General features: G+C 55.2%; 1 protein-coding gene across 2 annotated transcripts in view; it reads left to right on the plus strand.

The window, feature by feature from the left end:
* The window catches only part of STX18 (syntaxin 18), an 82,333-nt gene that overhangs the window by 56,954 nt on the left and 3,603 nt on the right, over positions 1-21,776 (plus strand). For both annotated transcript variants that reach the window (XM_036328670.1, XM_036328672.1), the window contains exons 2-9: positions 5,114-5,181; positions 9,439-9,554; positions 10,860-10,937; positions 11,094-11,160; positions 16,048-16,163; positions 18,444-18,532; positions 19,318-19,376; positions 20,179-20,248. In XM_036328670.1, the coding sequence (XP_036184563.1) occupies positions 5,114-5,181; positions 9,439-9,554; positions 10,860-10,937; positions 11,094-11,160; positions 16,048-16,163; positions 18,444-18,532; positions 19,318-19,376; positions 20,179-20,248 (663 nt within the window). The remainder of the gene's footprint in view (positions 1-5,113; positions 5,182-9,438; positions 9,555-10,859; positions 10,938-11,093; positions 11,161-16,047; positions 16,164-18,443; positions 18,533-19,317; positions 19,377-20,178; positions 20,249-21,776) is intronic.

A 21,776-nucleotide genomic window follows, 5' to 3' on the forward strand; every position in this document is an offset into this window, starting at 1 on the left:
ACTTGCTCAGAATTTCAGCTGGCAAAGCCTGAGAGTTAGAAGAGCTATAAACACACCCCTTTCTTCCCAGCCCAACTTTGGAACCACCTGAAAGAGAAATACAGGAGTCAGAACACAAAAAGCCAAGTTCTATTTGTGGCCAGATGTGGATGGAGCTTGGACCTGAAGAGCCCCCTCTGCCGCTGGCCGCCGAGCACGCCCACCTTCTCCACGTCATAAGCCAGAGAGCTTTCGCCTCCGCCCTCTGAGAGGCCGGGAGCAGCTGTCAGCGACGTCCTCCCACACGAAGCCTGAGGACAGCAGAAGGCGGCCCAACGAGATGAGAGCCAAAGGACCCAGCCAGCTCCCCGTGTTCCTGCCAACGCCCCGCCTGCCCTGCTCCTCACCAGCCCTACACACCACCTTTCGCCCCGGCCTGCTCTGCCCGCGCCCCGGCCTGAGACGCGTGGAGATGAGCTCAGGTTGGGGAGCAGCACCCCTCCTGGAAGTTGCCTTCGTGGCACCTTGCAGCCCTGAGGGCGGTGTTTGCTGATTGACACGCAGGGAGCACTGGTCATATTGGCCAGTCTCTCCAACCACCCGTGTCCTTGCTCAGACTCTCAACATCCCCATGGCCGTCAGCTCCAAGCCTCCTGGGTAGCACCCCACAGGGGCCAGCAGCCGCCTCGGAGCAGTGGCCTCCGCTGGGGTCACGTTCCTTCTGGCAGGCACATCTCACTGGGCACGTGTGTGGGGACACAAGAGCCTCCCGCAGTCTTCTGCCCGCTCCGACACATTTTAAGCCCATGCACACAGTCGTCTCACCTGAAACCCTGCTCATACTTCCCTGAAGAAAGACCTCAAACTCAAGCTGAACATGAGTAGTTTTCTTAGTCGTGGCGGTATAATATGGAATAAGTAACTTGGCCCTTGAGGTGTAGGCCTGCCATCCACCCCACTTCGCCACCACTGGCCTTGTGACCTTGCATGGGCCTCAGTTTCCATGCTTCTTAGAAGGGGATGGGGTGATGTGGATTCATCCGGTTGTTATGGGGAGTAACTGACAGAGCGAATGCCGAGCAGTTCATGCCTGGCACACGTGGCTGGTGCTCTGTGACAGCCACGCCCGGGACATCCCGAGGGCAGTGCACTGTTGATCCAGATGTGAGAGGAGAAAAGCAGCTGATGTGCTCACTCACTCACTGCTGTTCCCAGTCCCCGGTCGTCCCCTGTGAGCCCTCTGCCGAAAATTAGTCGTGACCTATCAGGAACCTGTGTTTCCATTTGTGCCTGACACCCGGGTGCCTGGGTTCCATCCGGGCTTCCCCCCTCGGCCGACGCACTTTCTCACCTGTAAACGGGTGTGATGATGTGGCTGCCTCGTGGGGCTGCTGGAAGGATTGGATGAGCTGGTGCACGCAGAGCTCTTGGAAGCTGCCTGGTTCATAGCAGACTCTCAAAGAAGATGGTGCCGATTTGCCGACGTGGCAGTGAGACTGCTCAGTGGAGCTTAGAAATAAAGCAGCTGAGATTGCAATGGATTTAGGTGTTGGTTCAGGTGTGGGTTACTGCTGTTTTGGCAGCAGAAAATCTGCACTTCAAAATGACTAAAAATGTTAAGAGAAGAAAGTGCTTAAGTCGGAGATTTTTCAAAATAATATTCTACTCAGGAAAATGTTAAATGCCCTGCAGGGGACGGAGTGGATAGGGACCCATGCACCCAGCACCCACCTTCAGCGGCGGTGAACTCAGGGCTGACCCTGTTTCATCCGCTTCCCTCCCCACTCCCGTATTATTCTGAAGCAACCCCAGGGATGTCATTTTATTTGTAAATTTTTCAGCACATATCCTTAAAAGATAAGGATTTTAAAAACAAAAATATTAAAAACAATCATACATAATGCTGTTATCATACCTGAATAAAAATTCATTGTCATTACTTAGCACCATTAGATGTTAAGTGGGAGGTTTTCAAACCAGTTGAATAATAGTACACAGCAGGCACTGAAGTGACTTCAGGGTCAAATGACACGACACAGCAGCGTGTCTGTCACCGGTGGTATAGGGAGCCCGCGGAGCTCAGTGTCAGGAGGGTCCCACTCCTGCTCTCGCTGATTCCGCCTCTCGGGCCTTTGGGTCCTTCCCGCTGAGGAAGGACCATTTCCACGGGGTTGTCAGAGTCGGATGAAGTAACCCCTGCAGTGACGGGTGGAGGAGGCAGTAGCTAGCACTGCCTTCCCTTCTCTTTTAGCTACAGCTCGGTTCTCGCTTTAAATCACGGTGTATGTTGGAAATGAAGGATTCCGTCTTCATCCATCTGTCCTGTCCGATAGACAGTACAGTGTGGCGTGTGGTCCGGGCGCGGCCCCGCTGTAGAACCTTCCCGGGAAGGTGCTCAGCTGGGGAACAGAGCCTCTCTCTGCAGCTCGTCAGCTCCCACCTTGTCAGCGATTGTACCGCGATGCTCACCTGCCTGCCCCTCACTGACAGGCGAGGAGGATGATTTGCACAGAGCCGGTGTGTTCTTCTTCGTGTTTGTTCACAGTATCCAGCTGCCCCCTCGTGATAGCTTTGCTACTTCTTGATTCAACTCGTAAGTCAGGAGTAATCAGATCTTGAAGCCCTTTCTTCTCCTTTCCCCCATCCAACATGTAGGTCCTGGGGACACAGCAGTGAGTGGGACCTCAGAGAACTTAATGGAAGTTTGATGGGGTCGTAGATAAAACTTCTATCACATGGAAAGTGCTGGCAGGGGTCTATAAAACACTGCGGGAGGTGTTAGGGAAGGCCTCATGGAGGAGGTGGCATTTGAGCGGAACTTGAAGGATGTGCTGGGGTTCTTTGGGTGGCATGGGATTGCATCAAGGGAGAAGGCTGTTCCAGGCAGAGAAAGAGCGGTCACAAAGGCACAGAGCTGTGGGAACGGCCTGCCCACACTGCCCGTCTATGAAATGCCCCACTCGTGGCTCAGCCCCCAAAGCGCTCCTGACGTTAGCCCTTGCGTCTTATCACCTCCCTGGCCCCGCAGGCACTTGCCCAGTGACCCCTTCCTTCCTCCCAGGAACCCTCTCCCTGTCATTGAATGATATTAAGACCAAGAGGCTGACACTGGTTTTAGATTTTAATGGGGCAAATGTGCTTCCATTTTACTCTGATTTTCTTGTCAAACTTGAAATGAGGGTCTTTCTCCTTTAAAAGTAAGAGTTATTCTCTGTAGGTACACACATATAATAACTCTTTTCAGAATTAACACTATATGTGGAAGTAGTCACTATCCAAAGCGTACAACTCTGTAACCTCTCTAAAACTTTGAAAACGCCAGGGGCATATCACAGTTGTGTGAAATATAATATGCTTTTTTTGGCAGTTTATTCTCTCAAAATAGGGCTTAAGCACAACAGTAAACAGATGAGAGGTTGGCCAAGAGTTTTCATAGAGATGGTGGTGGTCACGTGGTTAAACTGTCAGATCAATCCTCATGGCAATGACCCTATCCTGGGATGCTATTCGGGGGCTTATGCTGTCTATTTAGGTAAATCAGAGGCCTGTTGGGATTTTTTCCTTGTTATTGATCTGTTGCGATTTGTGCGTGTGTTTATTTTAGGAAGCTGATAAAATTTCAGGGTTGTCAAATACCTATAGAAATCTCAATGCTCATTTATTTCTTTGTATCCTTGGCATTTGAAATATTACCTATACATTGTGCTCATGTTAAGTTATTGAGTTCTATTGATGATATTGTAATTATTTAACACCTCTTAAGTTACCAAGAATTCCATTTAATCCTGAATAAGCTTCACTCCATTTTAATACATTCATTTTATAGAAATTTGCCATTACAGAGCGTAAGACATTGGGATCACATATGTTATACTTTCAGTGAAGCCTCTTGCAGTTATGTTTTTGAGATGCCCCTGGGGCCTTCTTGTTCCTGGCACACACACCGACGAACCATTCCCCCTAGACTAGACCTAGCTAAAGAGGGCGGTGGCAGCTGGATCTAGCTTATGGAGTAGATTCCTTTAAAACTTTCCTTGGACCTTTTAAAGCTTTTTATGGAAAACTTTTTGACTCCTAAAAATCCTGTTTTGGATAATTAGGCCCTAAGTAGGTGTGCTATGGACAGAATGTGTGTGTCCCCAAAATTCATATGTTGGAGTCCGAACCCCCAATGTGATGGTATTTGAAGATGGGGTCTTTGGGGGTGATTAGTTCACGGGGTGGAGCCCCACGAATGGGATTGGTGCCCTTTCAGAAGAGCCGTGAGAGAGGGGGTCTCTCTCTTCACCGTGTCAGGGTTCAGCAAGAAGGCAGCGTGCGCAAACCACACTATGATGGTCTCTGGAGCAGACACCGAATCCACCAGCACCTTGATCGTGGCCTTCCAGCCCCCAGAGCCGTGAGAAATAAATGTCCGTTGTTTAGGGCCCCGGCCTATAGTATTTTGTTACAGCAGCCCAGACTGGCTTAGACAAGGCGTATTAGAGTCTCACTGCTGCCATAACAAAGCCACCAACTCTGGTTTAGAGCAGCACACTTTTATTACCTTCCTTCCTCGGTTTACTGTGTGTTTTCATTCAGAGCTCCGTGCCCAGCACGTGGCACATGGTAGATGCTGTAGAGTTGGTTTTTAAGATGCTGAAACCGGCCGTCCCAAACGGAATCCTTCGCACTGTGTGTTCTCTGTTCATCCTGGCACGGCCGTGGGGGGCCGGGTCCGGCTGTGCAGGGATAAACCGTGGCCCTGAACCATGTCACTGCTGCTTGGCGAGGGCCCTTTTCTAAACGGAAGAGCTCTGCCTTACGGTCCGTTTAGATAAAGAGAGAAAAGGGGATTGGCCCTCGTTGGCATATGCTGTGCAGATACCAGACATGCATTATCCCGTGTCACCTCAGAGTTCCTCAGAGACCATTTCTCCAAAATGCCATAGGCCACAACAGTGACAGGAAGAAAGAGCCATTAAAAAGAGATCAAGGCCAGCAATGTCAGTGGTTATACACACGTCTAAAACCAAAGTTGTCCAGTTTGTAGTTTCAGAATCTTTCTACAACTTGCATTCCATTCTCTGTTAATATTACATGTGAGTATAACACCCATCTAGCTATATAAACATTTTGTTTTGTTTTATTTTAGATTTCACACATCGGCAAACTGAGAGATTTTCTTCTGGAACACAGGAAAGACTACATCAATGCTCACAGGTAAGTGCATACTTCTTACTGTGGCTTTGCTGACTGTTCTTGTCCATCCTGACATCCTGACCTTTTACTGGGGGACTCCGAGGCGTAATGGGGAAGATCAGTTTGGCAGGGCGCCTTCCGAGCACAGGGCTGCTCAGAGTCCCGATACCCCCACAGCAACATGTCCTGTTCTCATAGCCCAGGTGGTGGCGTCTCTGTGTGCACCTCACTGCTGGGAACTCAGGTGAGGGGACAGAGCGTCTCACTCAGGAAGAATGTGGAAATGCTGTGGAGATGAGCGCTTGCGGGGCGGGGGGGGGGGGGGGCGGGGGCCGGGGGGGGCTGTGGTTAGGTTGATGTTCTTAAAAGATAAAGCATTTCGACAGAGCCTCCAGATCAGCGGTTCTCAACCTGTGGGTCGCGACCCCCTTGGGGGTCGAACGACCCTTTCACGGGGGTCGCCTAAGACCATCGGAAAACACATATATAATTACATATTGTTTTGTGATTAATCACTATGCTTTAATTATGTTCAATTTGTAACAATGAAATTGGGGGTCACCACAACATGAGGAACTGTATTAAAGGGTCGCGGCATTAGGAAGGTTGAGAACCACTGCTCTAGATGGTCTCTGGAGCAGGTGGCAGCTCTTGCAGACAGAGCGCAGGCGGGATGCAGGTCCTGGGGGCGGGGTGCAGGTCCTCACGGCGGGGTGCAGGTCCTCACGGCGGGGTGCAGGTCCTGGCTCCTGCCCTCCGCCCTCCGTGTGCCCGGGTGTGTACACCAGGCAGTTGTGTGGGTAATGGACGTTGGATTGGACCTGGGAGATGACAGAATCAGGAGCATCTCGGGAGGATTTTATCTCCGTGAGACGAGGGGATTGGCCCCAGAACCCGTCCTCTCACGGGGCCGGAGAATGGAAAAGAAACCCTCTTGTCAATATACACAGGGGGGATGTTTTGTATAAACGCTTTACCAGAGAAAAAATTAACCTCGGGTGGATTTTAAATAACCCTTGACACTTTGTCACTGAACATAGACAACTTTGTACATTTAAGTGTATTTCATTTGAATAACTAAAAATATACTAAAGTTATTACCCTATGCCTAGGACCAAGAAGGCGGTATTTTTAAGTTCTTAGTTCAAATAGTTGGTGAACACTAGATGGCAGTGTAAGCTGTTTCTAAAGGTGTGTTTGTATAGCAAGTACTAATCTTATGGTCCATAAAATGGAAGCTGCAGTTATCTTGGGAAACTTAACCGCACGATGTAAACCTTCAGCGTCCAGCTCTTCCGTGGGCATCCATTGTTAACTTCCCTCGGCCGCAAAAAGGCCTCCGGCTGCGTGAAGGCTGTAAAGCGATGGTTTAGTTCAAGCCACCACCTCATCAGCCTACAGACCAGTGGTTCTCAACCTTGGCTGCACATTAGAATCACCTGGGAATCTTTTTAAAATCCTGATTTCTGGGCCTCATCCTCCAGAAATTCTTTTTCTTTGTTATGGGGTGGGGCCCCAACATTAGTAACAAAGAAACAGAATTTCCGGAGGATGAGGCCCAGAAATCAGGATTTTAAAAAGATTCCCAGGTGATTCTAATGTGCAGCCAAGGTTGAGAACCACCACCATAGACCCAGTGTTTCGCTCTCAGCCAGGCTCAGCCTCTGCCCCTGTGGCCACGTCCAGCCCACTTCCTGTGTTTGAACAGCCATGAGCTAAGAATAGTTTTCACGTTTTTAAATGGCTGGGGAAGAACAATAAACTTCTCCACATATGAAAATTCTGTGAAATTCTGATTTCAGGGCCCGTTAATAACATGTACCAGAGCAGCACCGTGCCCACTCGTGTGTGCATTTCTGTGACGGCTGAGTGGAGCGCTGGGGCAGGCACACGGCCCTCAGTGTAATGTGTTTATGTCGGACCCTTTCAGAAAACGTCTGCGGAGCCCCGCTCGAAATACTCAGGGTGATGCTCCCTCAGCAGCTTAGTGAGGAGACTCAAATAAGACAATGCCGTTGAAATTTGGTGCAGGAAGGAAAAAGCAGCGGTTCAATAAAGGATTGCTGTGTCAGGGCGCTGCTCTGATTATAGCGGTGCCACCGAGGCAGTTCTCTCGCACAGCTCAGCCCCCCACGCGTGCCAGTGTTCCCAGACCGCCGGGCCAGGCCACGCCAAGGCCTTTCCTCGGACGCCCTCAGGAGAGCGGGCACTGCCTGAGCCGTCCCCGGGCCAGCCTCAGTGGCAGCGCACGCTGGGCCTTCCTGCCTGTGCGTGAGGGTCAGGCAGAGCTGTGGCTCCTGAGGCTTTCCTAGTCTTGACCAGCCCATCACCCGTTTCCTGGTCACAACCAGTCATTGCCAGCTAATGTGCTCTGAGTTCCATTCCTGACCTGTTTCAGTCCTTTTGAAAGAGCGAGGGCTTCGGGCCAGGCACACCTAGGAGCTGGCGTCAGCTCGCCGAGTGTTAACCATGTGTGTGCGTGCAGCTCACTTCACGGCTGTTTGCTTCTTTGTAAAACCTGGACAGAGTTTTTCACAAGGATTGACTGCGAGTGTTCTTGGCACACGTCAGTCCCTTGGTGGATAGAAATGGAGTTGGAACCCCATTTGACCTGTGATGCAGTTGGGGTGATCACTGAAAAAAGAAAGCGCCGCGTCTCCTGCCAGACACGGGGAGGGAGGGGGGCGAAAGGTGGGAGGCAGGAGGCAGGCCAGCATGACGCCGTGGGTGCGGTACTGGTTTATCGCTAGTGAAATCCAGGGTGGCAGGCAGGGCTGGGTCAGCGGGCGGTGGCCTTGATGCGGGCTCCTGAGTTAAACACTCACAGCCGGGGATGCCACTGAGCAGCCACGGCTCCTGGAGCGCAGAGAGCGGACAGGTCCCTTTAGAGCCCGTGAGAGGAACAGAGCCGCGCCTCTGCTGTCCAAGCAGCAGGTCCCACGGGGGGGGGGGGGGGCTGTGGATGGACGTGGGGCCACATTCCTGCCAGCCCCTCTGCCAGGTGGTCAGAGGGAGGGCGGGAGGGAGGAGGCTGAGGGGGAGGCTGGGAGTCCTGGGCAACTCCTGCCCCAGAGCACGAGGACTAGGAAGGAAGCGTGGCCTCAATGCCCTAGATTCTCTCCAGACGGAGAGAGGCCACCCTCCCTCCTCCCAGTCGGCGCTCCCGCCCAGAGCCTGACTGGGAGGCCTTTCTCTCTCCCTCCTGCCTGTGCCATGCGGCCACGGCGCTCCAGCAGCATTTGGATGGAGTATGATGGTGGAATTGAAAGAACATGTTTAGAAATATTGCGTTCAGACCCATAAGGCTCTGTTAGTTGGACATAATTAGGAAGCTGTAATTTTTTCCATAATGTAGAGCTCAGACTTTATTGACCCATTTAATTTTTTTAATAATGACATTTTACTAGAGCAGAACAGCATGCAACCTAGGTCGCCTCTGGCTGGGTCTCTTGAATGATTTCATTTAAAAATAAGTTCCCACTTCTGGTAGATGGACCATTTCTGCAATATCCTGGCAACAAGACAACACCACAGGGGCAGGGGGGTGGGAGGGGTCTCTTGGTTTCTGCTGTTGTTACTAATAGAATAACCATACTGCTAATTTCCTATTTAAAAGGTTAACATAAAATGTGCCCTAAAGAAACATAACCTTTTAATTGAGTCATCAGTTTTATCGAATTAACCTTTAGGACTTTTCCATTTCACTGAGCTGAGGTTCCATTAAGTCAAAATATAGCAAAGGCGGATGTTAATCTAATGTTCTCAGAGTTAGTCATTTAGAGGTCTGCTCTGACCCCGGGGCGAGGAAGTGAGCAGCTCTCTTTGTCCTTGTCCCTGACCCCGCTACCCCAACCGGGAGCAGGGAGCAAGCCTGAACCCGTACATGCCTTTGACTGGGAACTGAACCTGTGACCCTTAGTGTGCGGCCGATGCCCTAACCGCTGAGTACACCGGCAGGGCCAAAGCCACATTTTTAATGAGGGCTGCATGCTCCAGCCGGACAGCTCCCAGGCCTGCGTCCCTCTCTCTGCGCGGCTGCTCCAGCTTAGCCTCTGCAGGCGCTTTTTCTGTCTGATGCCTTCCAAGTGCGGGTTCCCCGCCCTGACCGTCCTCTCACCTCTGAGCCTGGCCGGTCCCTCCCCTCCTTCAGTCTCAGCGTGGCTGTCACTTGGGCAGGGAAGCTTATTTCCCTCACGCCCACTGGGCTGCGTGATGTGCCCATTTGCTGCTGCCCTTTAATTTTGCCCCCATGCCCACTCTCTCTCTCTCTCTTTTTAGCCATATCCTGTCTGAATATGGGAGGATGACAGATGCAGAGCGAGACCAGATAGACCAGGATGCGCAGACGTTCATGAGGACCTGCTCAGAAGCCATTCAGCAGCTGAGGAATCAAGGTGAGGTGTTCTGGGGCTCAGACACAGCCGCGACCATCCTGGAATCCTCACGGCATCACCAGTTACAGCTCCCTCTGGGCACCTGTGTAGATTCAGGTTTTAAAGCTTCCAAATCCTTCTTTTTCTGATCAGTGTTTTAACGTAAGCAGATAAAAGTAATGAAAAGGCCGTAATCTAAGTTAAATAAACAGGACCTCTCCAAACAACTAAAAGCTGTCTAAGGGGCCAGGGTCAGAGAAGATGCGTGTGTGTGTGTGTGTGTGTGTGTGTGTCAGCCCTTAGCAATCACATAAGTCATGCTCCGTGCCCGTAAGGGTCTATGCTAGCCGTGGGCAAACTACGGCCCTCGGGCTGGATCCAGCCCGTTTGAAATGAATAAAACTAAAAAAAAAAAAAAGACCGTACCCTTTTATGTAATGATGTTTACTTTGAATTTATATTAGTTCACACAAACAATCCATCCATGCTTTTGTTCCGGCCCTCCGGTCCAGTTTAAGAACCCATTGTGGCCCTCGAGTAAAAAAGTTTGCCCACCCCTGGTATGCTGACATAACCTACAACAGTGGTTCTCAACCTTGGCTGCACATTAGAATCACCTGGGAATCTTTTTAAAATCCTGATTTCTGGGCCTCGGATTCCCAGGTGATTCTAATGTGCAGCCAAGGTTGAGAACCACTGACCTAGAACATACACGGGAACCTAATAAAACCAGGAGCTAAGTGCTGGACCTTGTGACGGGCCCATTGACTCGGCCTTAGTCTCCTTATGTGTAAAGTAAGCACAGCCATGGCTGCCTGTAGATGGCAATGTCGGTGACTAGCAGTGATGGGTGTCACGTGCGAGCAGGTGCTCAGCTCTCAGTGCCTGGGGCTGACCTGCCGGGGTCCAGGGCTCGGGCCTCGGAGATGCAAGTTTGCAGGAGAAAGGCATCTAGTGGCCAGGAGTCCAGGGAAGGTTGACTCTAAGTCGACGGGACCCGGTGAGTGGTAGTGGGGGGGCGGGGGGGCGGCAGGACACACCGTCCCAGGCACTGGGAGTGTGTGGTCCGCTCTCAAGAAGTGGGCGCACCAAACACCATTCTTACGCGCTGCCAGATGGTCAGCTGTGTGACTGGTTTTTCTGCAGGCTCATCTCTCATCTCGTAAAGCCTGACGCTCTTACTCTTTTAAAAAGGCAGCTGCTCACGCCGCTCTTGTCCTGTAGCTGGGTGTTAAATGCTTTGAGTGGAGACACTCTGAGGAGGCGGGACGCCTGGCTCTTCAGCAGAGGTGCGTGCCGAGACCTGAGCCTTGCTTTCTGTTGCAGCCCACAAGGAGACCCACTCCCAGCAAGTGAGGGAGCACAGGAGCGCCATCCTGGACTTCACCCAGGACTACCTGAGAAGTAAGTCCTTGTCCTAGCGTCATGGGGCGTTTCCGTGGATGAGATGTGCGCTCAGCTTTGCTGGCGGAAGACCACAGCGTCTCGTTGTATTTGATGAGCCCTTTGCCCGAGAAGCCCTTTTAATCGGTCTGTGTTCTGGTGCTTCCCCTGCAACAGGAGTTTGCAAACTGTACTCAGAACAAAGAGCCATCCGCGTGAAACGAGTGGTGGATAAGAAGAGGCTGTGAGTATTGCTGGTGGGCCCTTCGTTACTTCGTTAGCAGCCGTGATGGTGATGGCGTGGCGCTCGGGCTCGGCGTGGGCCGTGCGGAGTGCCTGCAGATGCGGGGCGGGCGCTCGGGCTCTGCGTGGGCCGTGCGGAGTGCCTGCAGATGCGGGGCGGGCGCTCGGGCTCTGCCTGGGCCGTGCGGAGTGCCTGCAGATGCGGGGCGGGCGCTCGGGCTCGGCCTGGGCCGTGCGGAGTGCCTGCAGATGCGGGGCGGGCGCTCGGGCTCTGCCTGGGCCGGGCGGAGTGCCTGCAGATGCGGGGCGGGCGCTCGGGCTCGGCGTGGGCCGTGCGGAGTGCCTGCAGATGCGGGGCGGGCGCTCGGGCTCGGCCTGGGCCGTGCGGAGTGCCTGCAGATGCGGGGCGGGCGCTCGGGCTCTGCCTGGGCCGTGCGGAGTGCCTGCAGATGCGGGGCGGGCGCTCGGGCTCGGCGTGGGCCGTGCGGAGTGCCTGCAGATGCGGGGCGGGCGCTCGGGCTCTGCGTGGGCCGTGCGGAGTGCCTGCAGATGCGGGGCGGGCGCTCGGGCTCTGCGTGGGCCGTGCGGAGTGCCTGCAGATGCGGGGCGGGCGCTCGGGCTCGGCCTGGGCCGTGCGGAGTGCCTGCAGATGCGGGGCGGGCGCTCGGGCTCGGCGTGGGCCGTGCGGAGTGCCTGCAGATGCGGGGCGGGCGCTCACTGAGCCTCGCTCGCTCACAGCAACCCCGGGAGGTGGGGCTGTTGTCTTGATATTACGGGTGGGGAGGCTGCAGCTCAGGAAGTTAGGTACCTCACCCTGAGGGTGCAGCCAGGCGGAGCAGAGGCCGTTGGTCCACAGTTTGTGCCTCTACCCATCTTGTTGTCTTAGTTCCTGAGGGAAGAGCCGAGCACTGCGAGCAGTGTCCCCGCCAGGCCTCCTCAGGCGTCTGCGCCATGCCCTGCACCCCCTCCCCCCCATGTACCCTGCTCCAGCACGGACCCCGCTTAGGTGAGCACACAGAAGCTCCAGCAGGTATCCTCACAGCCAGGATGCAGGCAGGCCCGATCCCAGTCTCCCGTGGTACCTGTCTGTCCCCCGTCTGTCCTCCCTGGGGGCTGGGGGCCCGCCCCTAGAGCCCAGGCTTGCATCCTGACGCACGTGGAGAGCTGGGTCCAGGCCCGACTCCTGGTCACGTCTAACTTGGGGGAGGTTTTAGGACATTCTTTCAGAAGATACAGTACATAGTGTTTGGGGACAAATTTTCCTATCGTGTCGGGGTCCCGGCTCCACCCTCAGGCTTGGTGGCTCCTGGAAGGACTTACAGGACTTGGCGTGCAGCCTGCCTGGGGCTGAGTCATCACAGTGCGACGGTGCAGAGCCAGCTGCGAGGGGCAGGGGCACGCTCCGGAGTCCTCTCCAGGGGCCAGCAGGCGTGGCTGTGACCGCTCGTGTGAAGAGTGGACGCCAGGGGGCTCAGTAGAGACTCACTGCTCGGGGATTGTCGTGGAGGCTGGCAGGTGAAGTGCGGCGGGGTGAGGGGTGTCCTGCGAAGGGGGCTCCCAGAGCAGGTCAGAGTGGGCGCAAGCTGAGGAGCCAAGGGGAGGGCCTGCGCACCTGCGTGGGGAGGGTGGCGGTGGAGGTGCGGCCGGGTGTGCTCAGAGGACTGACCAGGTGTGAGCACTGTATGAGGACCATGGAAGTCAGGTTTCTCACTCCCGGAGACCTGAAAGGTGCAAAGCCAGCAGGAACCCTGTGGTGTTGGGTTAGAATGGAGGACTGGTGTGGGCTCACGGCTTGCAGTGTACATAGGTAGATATAGAAATGAATATGGCTGTACGTGTGTGTGCACAGGTATGCAGGTGCGTGCGTATGCTCCTAGCGCTGCCGCTGGGGGCCGGGACAGTGACGCCAGTGGCGGTAGCATGGGCAGCGCTCAGATCCTGGCTGTTCCATAGCTCTCAGCTTCCAGAACCCGGGCCCGGGAGAGATGACTGACTCAGGCAGGCTGAGTGTAAGATGAGCCAGAGAGCAAGGGAGGGCTCAGAGAAGGGGCGTGCGAGGGCACCAGCCATTTGAAGAGGCTTCTCCTGGCCACACTGGGGACACTTAGAGCATCCGCATCCATGGTGGCAGCCGATTGTCAGCCACTGAGTTACGTAGGACCCCGGGCGCCCACCCCGACAGGAAGGAGTGAATGGACAGAGCGAAAGTTTGAAGTTGATAATGACCTGGAGTCCTCTTCATTGCAAAGGGGAAAGGGTGGCCTTACGTGGGGAAGCCTGGCAGGCACCCCCGTCGCCAGGCGATCACAGTGGAATCAGCACAGCCTGGCAGGATGCGAGGGGAAGAGTGTGGATAGAATAGCACTTACGTTCATGCCGGAGATGCAGAGCCTGCACCCAGCCACAGGGAAGGCCCGGCTCCCTCACAGCGAGGCTGTCCTACTGAGTGCCTGTCCTACTGAGTGCCTGGCCCGTCGCTGTTTCCGGTCCTGAAGCAGAGAGGGCTGAAGACGGTCCCAACCCCGGTGTTGGTGGGAGTCCCCGGTTGAGTGCCGAGAGCGCTCTTGTGTTAGGAAGCACCAGGACACTCACAGGTGAAGGGCGTTGGGGCCTGTCGCTTCCGATGGCCCTTGACCTGCAGCAGCCTTTCTGTGACTTTCACAGCAAAACGAATAAAACCACCTCACATGTGTTAGAGCGGTTCAGTAGTAAGACTTTGTAAAGCACTTACATTTGACATGGGACCTTTTTTATCTACTATTTTGTACAGTCTTTGCAACAGCTCTGAGTGATATATGATTGGCAGCCAGTTTTTCGTGCACAGAGCGGTGGGCGGGGGAAGCCGGTTCTCTTCCCTGACACCCTGGTGTGCACAGCGTGAGCCGAGGTCCGTGTTTGTGCTCAGGGCTCCTAACCCTCCGGCTGCTCCAATAGGCTCCTCACGGCCTTCTCTGCCCGCAGGGGATCGCAGTGCGTCTGCAGCTCAGGGAGAGCCGGCATCTTTATGGTGTTTCCTTTTTCTACCCAAGAACATCTGTTTTCTCATTTGTTGCAGTATATTTTGTGTCTCTTAAGAACATCTTTTAGTTTTTCACATATGGGTTTTAAATTTTTTTGTTAAGTAGTTAGTTTATGCTGCAGGGTTTTTGGGGTTTTTAAATCTCTTATTGCTAGTTTTTTATTGTTTGTTTTGGCATTGCAAATGGAGAGTCTCTTTTTTTATATCTCCTAACTGTAAACCAGGCACTTTTCCACGGACATCTAAGTCATTTCTTTTGTGACTATAAGCAGTGCTGTGATGAATATCCTGTAACTATATCTCTGTGCGTGTTTGTGATGCTTAGAATAGCCGATTGCATTTCCCAGAGGCCACTGCACCCAAACCTGCCCATCCCACACGCTCTTCTTAAGATGTGATGTTGTCGCTGCTTCCGAGGGAGGACAGGTGAGGGGCACAGCCTCCTCCGGGGCCAGCTTCCCGGGGTTACCTCCCAGCCCAGCACTTGCTCCCTGTGGCCGGGACAGGTCTCCTAACTTCCTCAGACCTCTGTTTCCCCCGCAAAAAGGTCATTAACACTAGTGCCTGCCTCCTGGGGGCGGGTGGTATCACACTTACCCGGCGAAGGGCTCAGAGAATGCTCAGTACACAGTAAGCCTCAGTAAACAGCTGGCACTGCGCCGTCCTCGGTGTAGTTACAGGCTGTTTCCGTGCAGTCTCTGCCTGCTGCTGTGGGCTGGATCCCAGCTCTGCTTAGCGCTCTGCCTCTGATTTCCATGGCGCCGTGTGGTTCCAGTACAGCTACTAAGGCTCGGTGTCTCACAAGCAAAATTGTTTCTGTTCCTGGCCCTTTACTGACAGGTATAAAGTGCCCACTCATCCAACATGTATTTCTTAAACGCTGAATGCCAGGCCCTCATCCGGGAACTAGATACACAGCAACAGGACTTAGAGCCCCACTTCTCTCAGAGCACGCGTGCTGGAGCGGGGCAGGCCGTGAGCAGGAGCCGTGAGCAGGGGCGGGTGCCGGGGAGTGGGCAGAGGCCTGTGGGTAGGAAAGTGGGAGAAGGCTCAGTACACAGTAAGCCTCAGCCTCAGCGGGTGAGATGGAGCCGGCCCGGCAGGCGGAACACAGCACAGCCGTGGAGGAGCCGGGGCAGTGCCGGTGCGGCTCCTGAGGCAGGTTGGGCCATCCAGCGGTTCAAAGATGGCCTTGTTTAAGCTACTATGCGACGTTGCTCGTGTGTGTCATGTAACAGACGTGCGTGCGTGGTGCATTCGGCGACACTGCATTGCTGCGCTTGTTGAACCGGAGGGGGCAGCCTCGCTGCCGCGTGTGGTGTATTCGGCGACACTGCATTGCTGCGCTTGTTGAACCGGAGGGGGCAGCCTCGCTGCCGCGTGTGGTGCATTCGGCGACACTGCATTGCTGCGCTTGTTGAACCGGAGGGGGCAGCCTCGCTGCCGCGTGTGGTGCATTCGGCGACACTGCATTGCTGCGCTTGTTGAACCGGAGGGGGCAGCCTCGCTGCCGCGTGTGGTGTATTCGGCGACACTGCATTGCTGCGCTTGTTGAACCGGAGGGGGCAGCCTCGCTGCCGCGTGTTGCGTGTGGTGTCAGTATGGGGGGCGGGTTCCTGCGTTCTTTGCTCCAGCACATGCTGACCGCCCCTCCCCTGCCCTCACCCTGCAGACCGTGAGCAGGGCCTTGGAATATGGAATAAGTTCCCCCTGTTCCCCCTAGAGGGCGTCAGGGTGGTCCTTGGGCCAGAGGTGCAGCTCTGCTCTCAGGGGGCGCAGAACAAGCATGTCGGGCCCGTGTGGCTCCCTCCTGTGGTCGAGGTGGAATGCTGTTGCCTAAGTGAATGCCATGACGGCAATTCCTTTCAGAGCCAAGCTGGAGCCAGAAGCAACCGCAAAGACAAGGGAACCCGGTTCTCCTGAGGAAGTTTCCCTGGACCCTTCGCAGGACTCTGGAGAGAAGCCGGTCGCCGAGGAACATGCAGGTAACAGTCCGATTCACAGTCGTGCTTGCGTCCCTTCCAGGGACCTGTTGGCAAAAACACCAAGTGGGAGAGCAGGCGCGCAGCCGACAGGCGTGCTGTCCGCGTCCCGTAGAGCAGGGGGAACCGGAAGCGGCAGCCTTTCCCTGTCACAGGGGACCGTACGGCCACTCGGGGGACAGGTGGGAGGACCCCATCCCCCGGAGCTGGCGGGGCCCAGGAGGAAGGCTGACACTGCTGTGCCCCAGGGGGTGGGCCTGGGCTCCCTGAGGAGGAGATCTCTGCTCAAGGGGCTGGCGTGTCAGTCACAGGAAGGGGGTGCTGTGCGCTGCTCCCGTGACCTGGGGCACAGTCAGCAGTGGCCTGCGTGGAGCTGACCTCCAGCCTCGGGGTGGAGCAGCGCGAGGGGTGGGGGAAGCCCCGATTTTGAGGCGCCGCCCTGTTTGCTGGGGCAGAGGGAGCGCATGACTAATATCAGAGTGAAGAAAGCACGGGGGCCGGCGAGGCACACGACGGCGGAGGGTGGGATTAGGCCGGGAAGGGGTGGGGCCGGGGCCTGGCCTGTCTGCTGTTGTTGGGCCACCGGGTCTGGCAGGCACTGGCTGACGCCCACGGCAGGCGGGCAGCATGGCCCGGGGCGCAGGGGAGCCAGCTGTCTGAGCGGGAGCTCCCTGAACACGCTGGCCGGTCCCGCTCAGAGCTGGCTCTCGCTGGCTTCCGTGTTCCTCATTTTGTGTCTTATCCTTAAAAGTATAGAAGTAAAAGCTCGACATGGATACTGTAATGAGGTCAAGCAGGGGACCGCGGGCCCTGGGGACAGGTGGGATGAGGGAAATCACAGGTGTTCTTACCTGAAGATGTCATCTCAGAAAACACATCCGCTTCCAAAGCTGCTTTCAGCCTGGCTTCTATAAACGTATCTTATATGTAAATTGTGTAGGTATTTTACTTGTATATTATATACAATTATCTATATGTGTGTCTTACCAATATGATAACAGTTCTGGCAGAAACAGCCATGCAGCCATTATGTTAAACTGCGCACGAAGTCGCAGGCGGCGTGGGCTTCTGTGACGATGTAGCCCGAATACCCGCCTGTGCGCATGGCCGGCCCTGTCGCTTCTCTGCTCTGTGCTGTCACGGTGCTCCGCTGCCTGATCGGTCTGAGCAGAAGCTCTCCTTCGTCCATCTTGAGGGCTGAGATCAGCCTTCGGGTACTTGGCAGCCCCCAGAGGCACCACTGACACCAGACAGAGTCACCTCTGGAAGGAGAGACCCCATCGTGGTCTCCACCAAGGAGGCTTGGTCCCTTCCGTCCTCTCCCCCTCCCCCTCTCTCGTCCGCCGTGTAAAGTGCACGGGCCTCGGACCGGCCCTAGGCAGGCAGCCCTGCTAGGAGCCTGTGCTCGGTGCTTCATGGAGGACACAGTTCTCCAGCACCCACACCCAGGTCCGTGCTGAGCCCTCCAGCCTGTGTGTGGGCCGGCACACGGTGTGAGAAACAGCAGTGAGTGGTCAGGGAGGGGAGCTGTGGTGACGTGGGAGCGGGTCCTTGCAGTGGAACCCTGTGCAGCGATTTAAAGGCTGCGGCAGATCTGGGTGGACCTGCACAGGATGGTCTGCGAGGTACATGGTAAGTCATGGAAAGCGCGTTTTAGAGCAGTGTGTGACCACTGTGATCTTTTAGTAAAACAGACCACCTCACGCAAAAGCATACCCTCGTTCTGGGGTGGGGAGGGGCAGGGAGTTGGTACCTGTTTGTGGATGTGCCTCGATAAAGTTTATGGGGCTGCATCAAAGCATAAGAGGGTCCTTCCGGGAGAGGAATGGGAGGAGGGGTGGTTTGTTCCTGTACTCTGTGTTCAGATGATTCTTTTACAAGAAAATGCCCATACATTCCGCAATCTTCAGAAAGCATAGGGAGCGGGTGTGTTTTGAAGTAAAATAGCATGGGAAGGCCGGTCCGGAAGAATGGTCATTGGTTCACAACCATCACTGAAATCAGTGCAGTACGCATAGGTGCCCTCCACACACACGCGCGCGCACGCACACACACACACACACGCACGCACGCACGCACACGCCCACACACACGCACACGCCCACACACACGCACACACGGGTCTAAACACCGTCCAGGAGCCAGGCTGCCGGGCCTGACTGTTGGCCGGCAGGTGACTGAAGATGGACGCCCGTGAGCTCCCTCTCTGGTTTCCATGTCTGTCTGCATCCTGCAGCCCGTTCGTTCTAAAATGAACATTTGTCTTCTGTTTATTTTTAACAGAAAAGATTCCAGCTGAAGTGCAGCCCGAGTTGGGAAGCTGGGGAGACGGCAGAGGCGAAGACGAGCTCTCCCCAGAGGAAATACAGATGGTAACGCTGCTCTTTGCCTGGGCGCTCGGTTTCAGCCCGTTCGCAAGACTTACTCAGTAGGAAGTCGTCCGGCACGCCCTTGCCCTGTACACCGAGTTTTAAAAGTTATAACTATTTTAGATACAGCTTATCCACTAGATTTCCTAATTCTTGGTATGCTTTTTATGTATTTTAAATTTGCAGTCGCATACTTAAAGGAGAAATTGCCTTGGAATAATGTTAGATATCTTTTCAGCAGCAGTAAAATGTCTTCGAGACTAAATGGTGTTTTGTAGTTGGTGCCCTGGCGCCTCTTACTTGTGTGAATCGTTGGTGCTGTGGTAACGTGAAGAAAGCATATAATGACTGAACGATGCCAAGAGTAACATCTTTTAGTTCCCTGCCCTCTAGCTGCCAGTTTGCCAGCTGGGCGAGTTCCCAGAGAAAGTGCCGGAAGCCTTCCTGAGACCTGGTGTCAGTGGGTGCTGTTGGCAGCGCGGCCTTTCCCCGCTCGCCTGAGCCCACCAGGCCTCACTGAGGGGCTGCCCTGTGCTCGGCTGGGGAGGCAGGTTTGGTTTTCAACCACAGCCTGACTGTGGCCGCCCTAGAGTGCAGGCCGCTGCCCAGACAGGCGCTGGCCCCTGGCAGACCTCTCCAGTCCTGTCCCCTGCACCCGGGGGACGCTGCTCCCAGGTGGCCTCAGGAACCCAGGCTTCTGTGCAGGCCCTGCTGGGCACGTGTCCTTGGCTGCAGCGCTTTTGAGACCTGAGTGTGATCTCATGTTTAACGTGTTTGTTTCCTTGCAGTTTGAACAAGAAAATCAGCGCCTCATCGGTGAAATGAACAGCCTGTTCGATGAAGTGAGGTATGTGTGCAGTTCCTGCCGGCTCTGGCCTCATTACAACTCCAGAACCCGGGACCTTCTCCACTCCCTGTGGGCCTCCTAGTCCTTCCTCCCAGACAGCTCCACCGGCTGCCCTGCTCTTCCCCCAAGCCCCCTCCTGCCCCTCAGCTGGTCTGGGAGGAGCCAGGAGCATCTCCGCTTCGCCTGGGCTGGAGCCCCGCTTCTGCCCACAGCCTCTCGCCTCTTCCCTTGTCACTGCTTGTGCTGGGACAGCGTTACCTCCAGTGCCCTGACCGCCCAGCCCACCCCTGCTGCCCTGACATGGGGAAGGCGCCACCCCGGTAGGGTGCTCTCAGACAGGCCAGAGGGGGCTCCCTTCCCGCAGGGAGTGGCCAACATAAATACACCCTCCCCTGACCCCCGGATCAGTAAGGGGCTCTCAACATCTTCTCACGTTTTCTCCGACTCCCTCCATGTCACTGGGCACAGCTAGGTGCAGGCCTGACAGGCTTTGCTTTTCGTAACTGGGCGCAGCCACAGGCTCCTGGCCCTACCCTCTGGCCAGAGGCAGGGCACACGGATCCGCTTACACGGGAGGGCGATTTCCCACAGTCTGACGCACCCCACTGGGCTGCAGACATTCAGGGGACTTCCCACCCCTTCCCCAGCCCGGCATGGTGACCCCTCCCCTCTCACCGGTGACAGAGTGTCCCCCTCCTCTCACACATCTTCACCCAGAAGAGATTTCTTTGGAACTGTGTGACCTCCCTGTGAAGATGGCCAAGCACTAAGAGTGAATCTGTGATCTCTTTTTTTAATGAAGGCAAATTGAAGGGAAAGTGGTTGAAATTTCCAGACTCCAAGAGATCTTCACAGAGAAGGTTTTACAGCAGGTAAGAAAGAGGACAGCTGTTTCAGGGGAGAGAGGAAGGTCCTAGGCGCTCGGGGCACCGCCGAAGGGGTCTGTCTGGGGCTGTGCCCGCGGCCAGGTGCTGCTGAGGGTGCATTCGCCGCAGAGCTCCCAGCCACGGCCTCTCGGTCTCCGGGCAGCTCTCCACGTGGACCCGGCCGGCCAGGCCCGGGCCACGGGGCCGGGAGGGAGGAGCGTGGGTCTCGGCTCCGCAGGCCCTCAGCCGGCAGGGCCGCGCCTCCAAGTATGGCTTTCCCATCTAGAAAATGGGTGGCCGCGCTGCCAGGTCAGTGATCACCTGCAGAAAGCGTCCAGCCGGCACCGGCCGATGGGTAGCGGCCTTTTAACCAGCCGTGAGCGGCCGACCCCGCCCTCCAGGTGCCGCCCCGGCCGCCTCAGCTGCGCGGCCCTCCGGGAGCTGGGGTTCTCATCCGTGGTGTCGGGGCCGCGTGTGCCTGCAGCTCTGACAGCCTCCAGCCAGCAGCTGGCCACACCTTCCGACCGACCTGCTGCACTTGCCCTGGTTGGAGCCTCCACAGCCCGTGCAGGGTCTGAAAGGCGGTGCCTCCCTGGCTTCGCGAGTCTCCAGGCCTGAGAGTCAGGTCTGCCTGGGGGTTGTCACCTGTGTGGCCGTTGCTCACGTTGATTCTCTCAAGCTCCCACTTCCTGACTCTCTAAGAGGTGACAGCAGCGGGCAGTGCCCAGTGTCACACTCACTGCTGGGTCAGGTGGCTGGAGGCTGCGTCCCCCACAGCACGGTGCCCATCAGGCTGCCCCAAACCCACGCTCTGAACAGCCCTTCCCTTCCTCCCTCCCACTTCACACTCACACTGTACACACTCACACACTGTACACACACACACTTCACACAGGCACTTTACACGTAAACTCTCAGACACACACCATACACACACAGTGTACACACACACACTTCACACAGGCACTTTACACGTAAACTCTCAGACACACACCATACACACACAGTGTACACACACACACTTCACACAGGCACTTTACACGTAAACACTCACACATACACCGTACACACTCACACACTGTACACACACACACTTCACACAGGCACTTTACACGTAAACTCTCACACATACACCGTACACACTCACACACTGTACACACACACACTTCACACAGGCACTTTACACGTAAACTCTCACACACACACCGTACACACTCACACACTGTACACACACACACTTCACACAGGCACTTTACACGTAAACTCTCAGACACACACCATACACACACAGTGTACACACACACACTTCACACAGGCACTTTACACGTAAACTCTCACACATACACCGTACACACACAGTGTACACACACACACTTCACACAGGCACTTTACACGTAAACTCTCACACATACACCGTACACACTCACACACCGTACACACACACACTTCACACAGGCACTTTACACGTAAACTCTCACACATACACCGTACACACTCACACACGTACACACACACACTTCACACAGGCACTTTA

The sequence above is a fragment of the Myotis myotis genome, unplaced genomic scaffold (genome assembly GCF_014108235.1).
Source record: "Myotis myotis isolate mMyoMyo1 unplaced genomic scaffold, mMyoMyo1.p scaffold_m19_p_1, whole genome shotgun sequence".
Taxonomy (NCBI): domain Eukaryota; kingdom Metazoa; phylum Chordata; class Mammalia; order Chiroptera; family Vespertilionidae; genus Myotis; species Myotis myotis.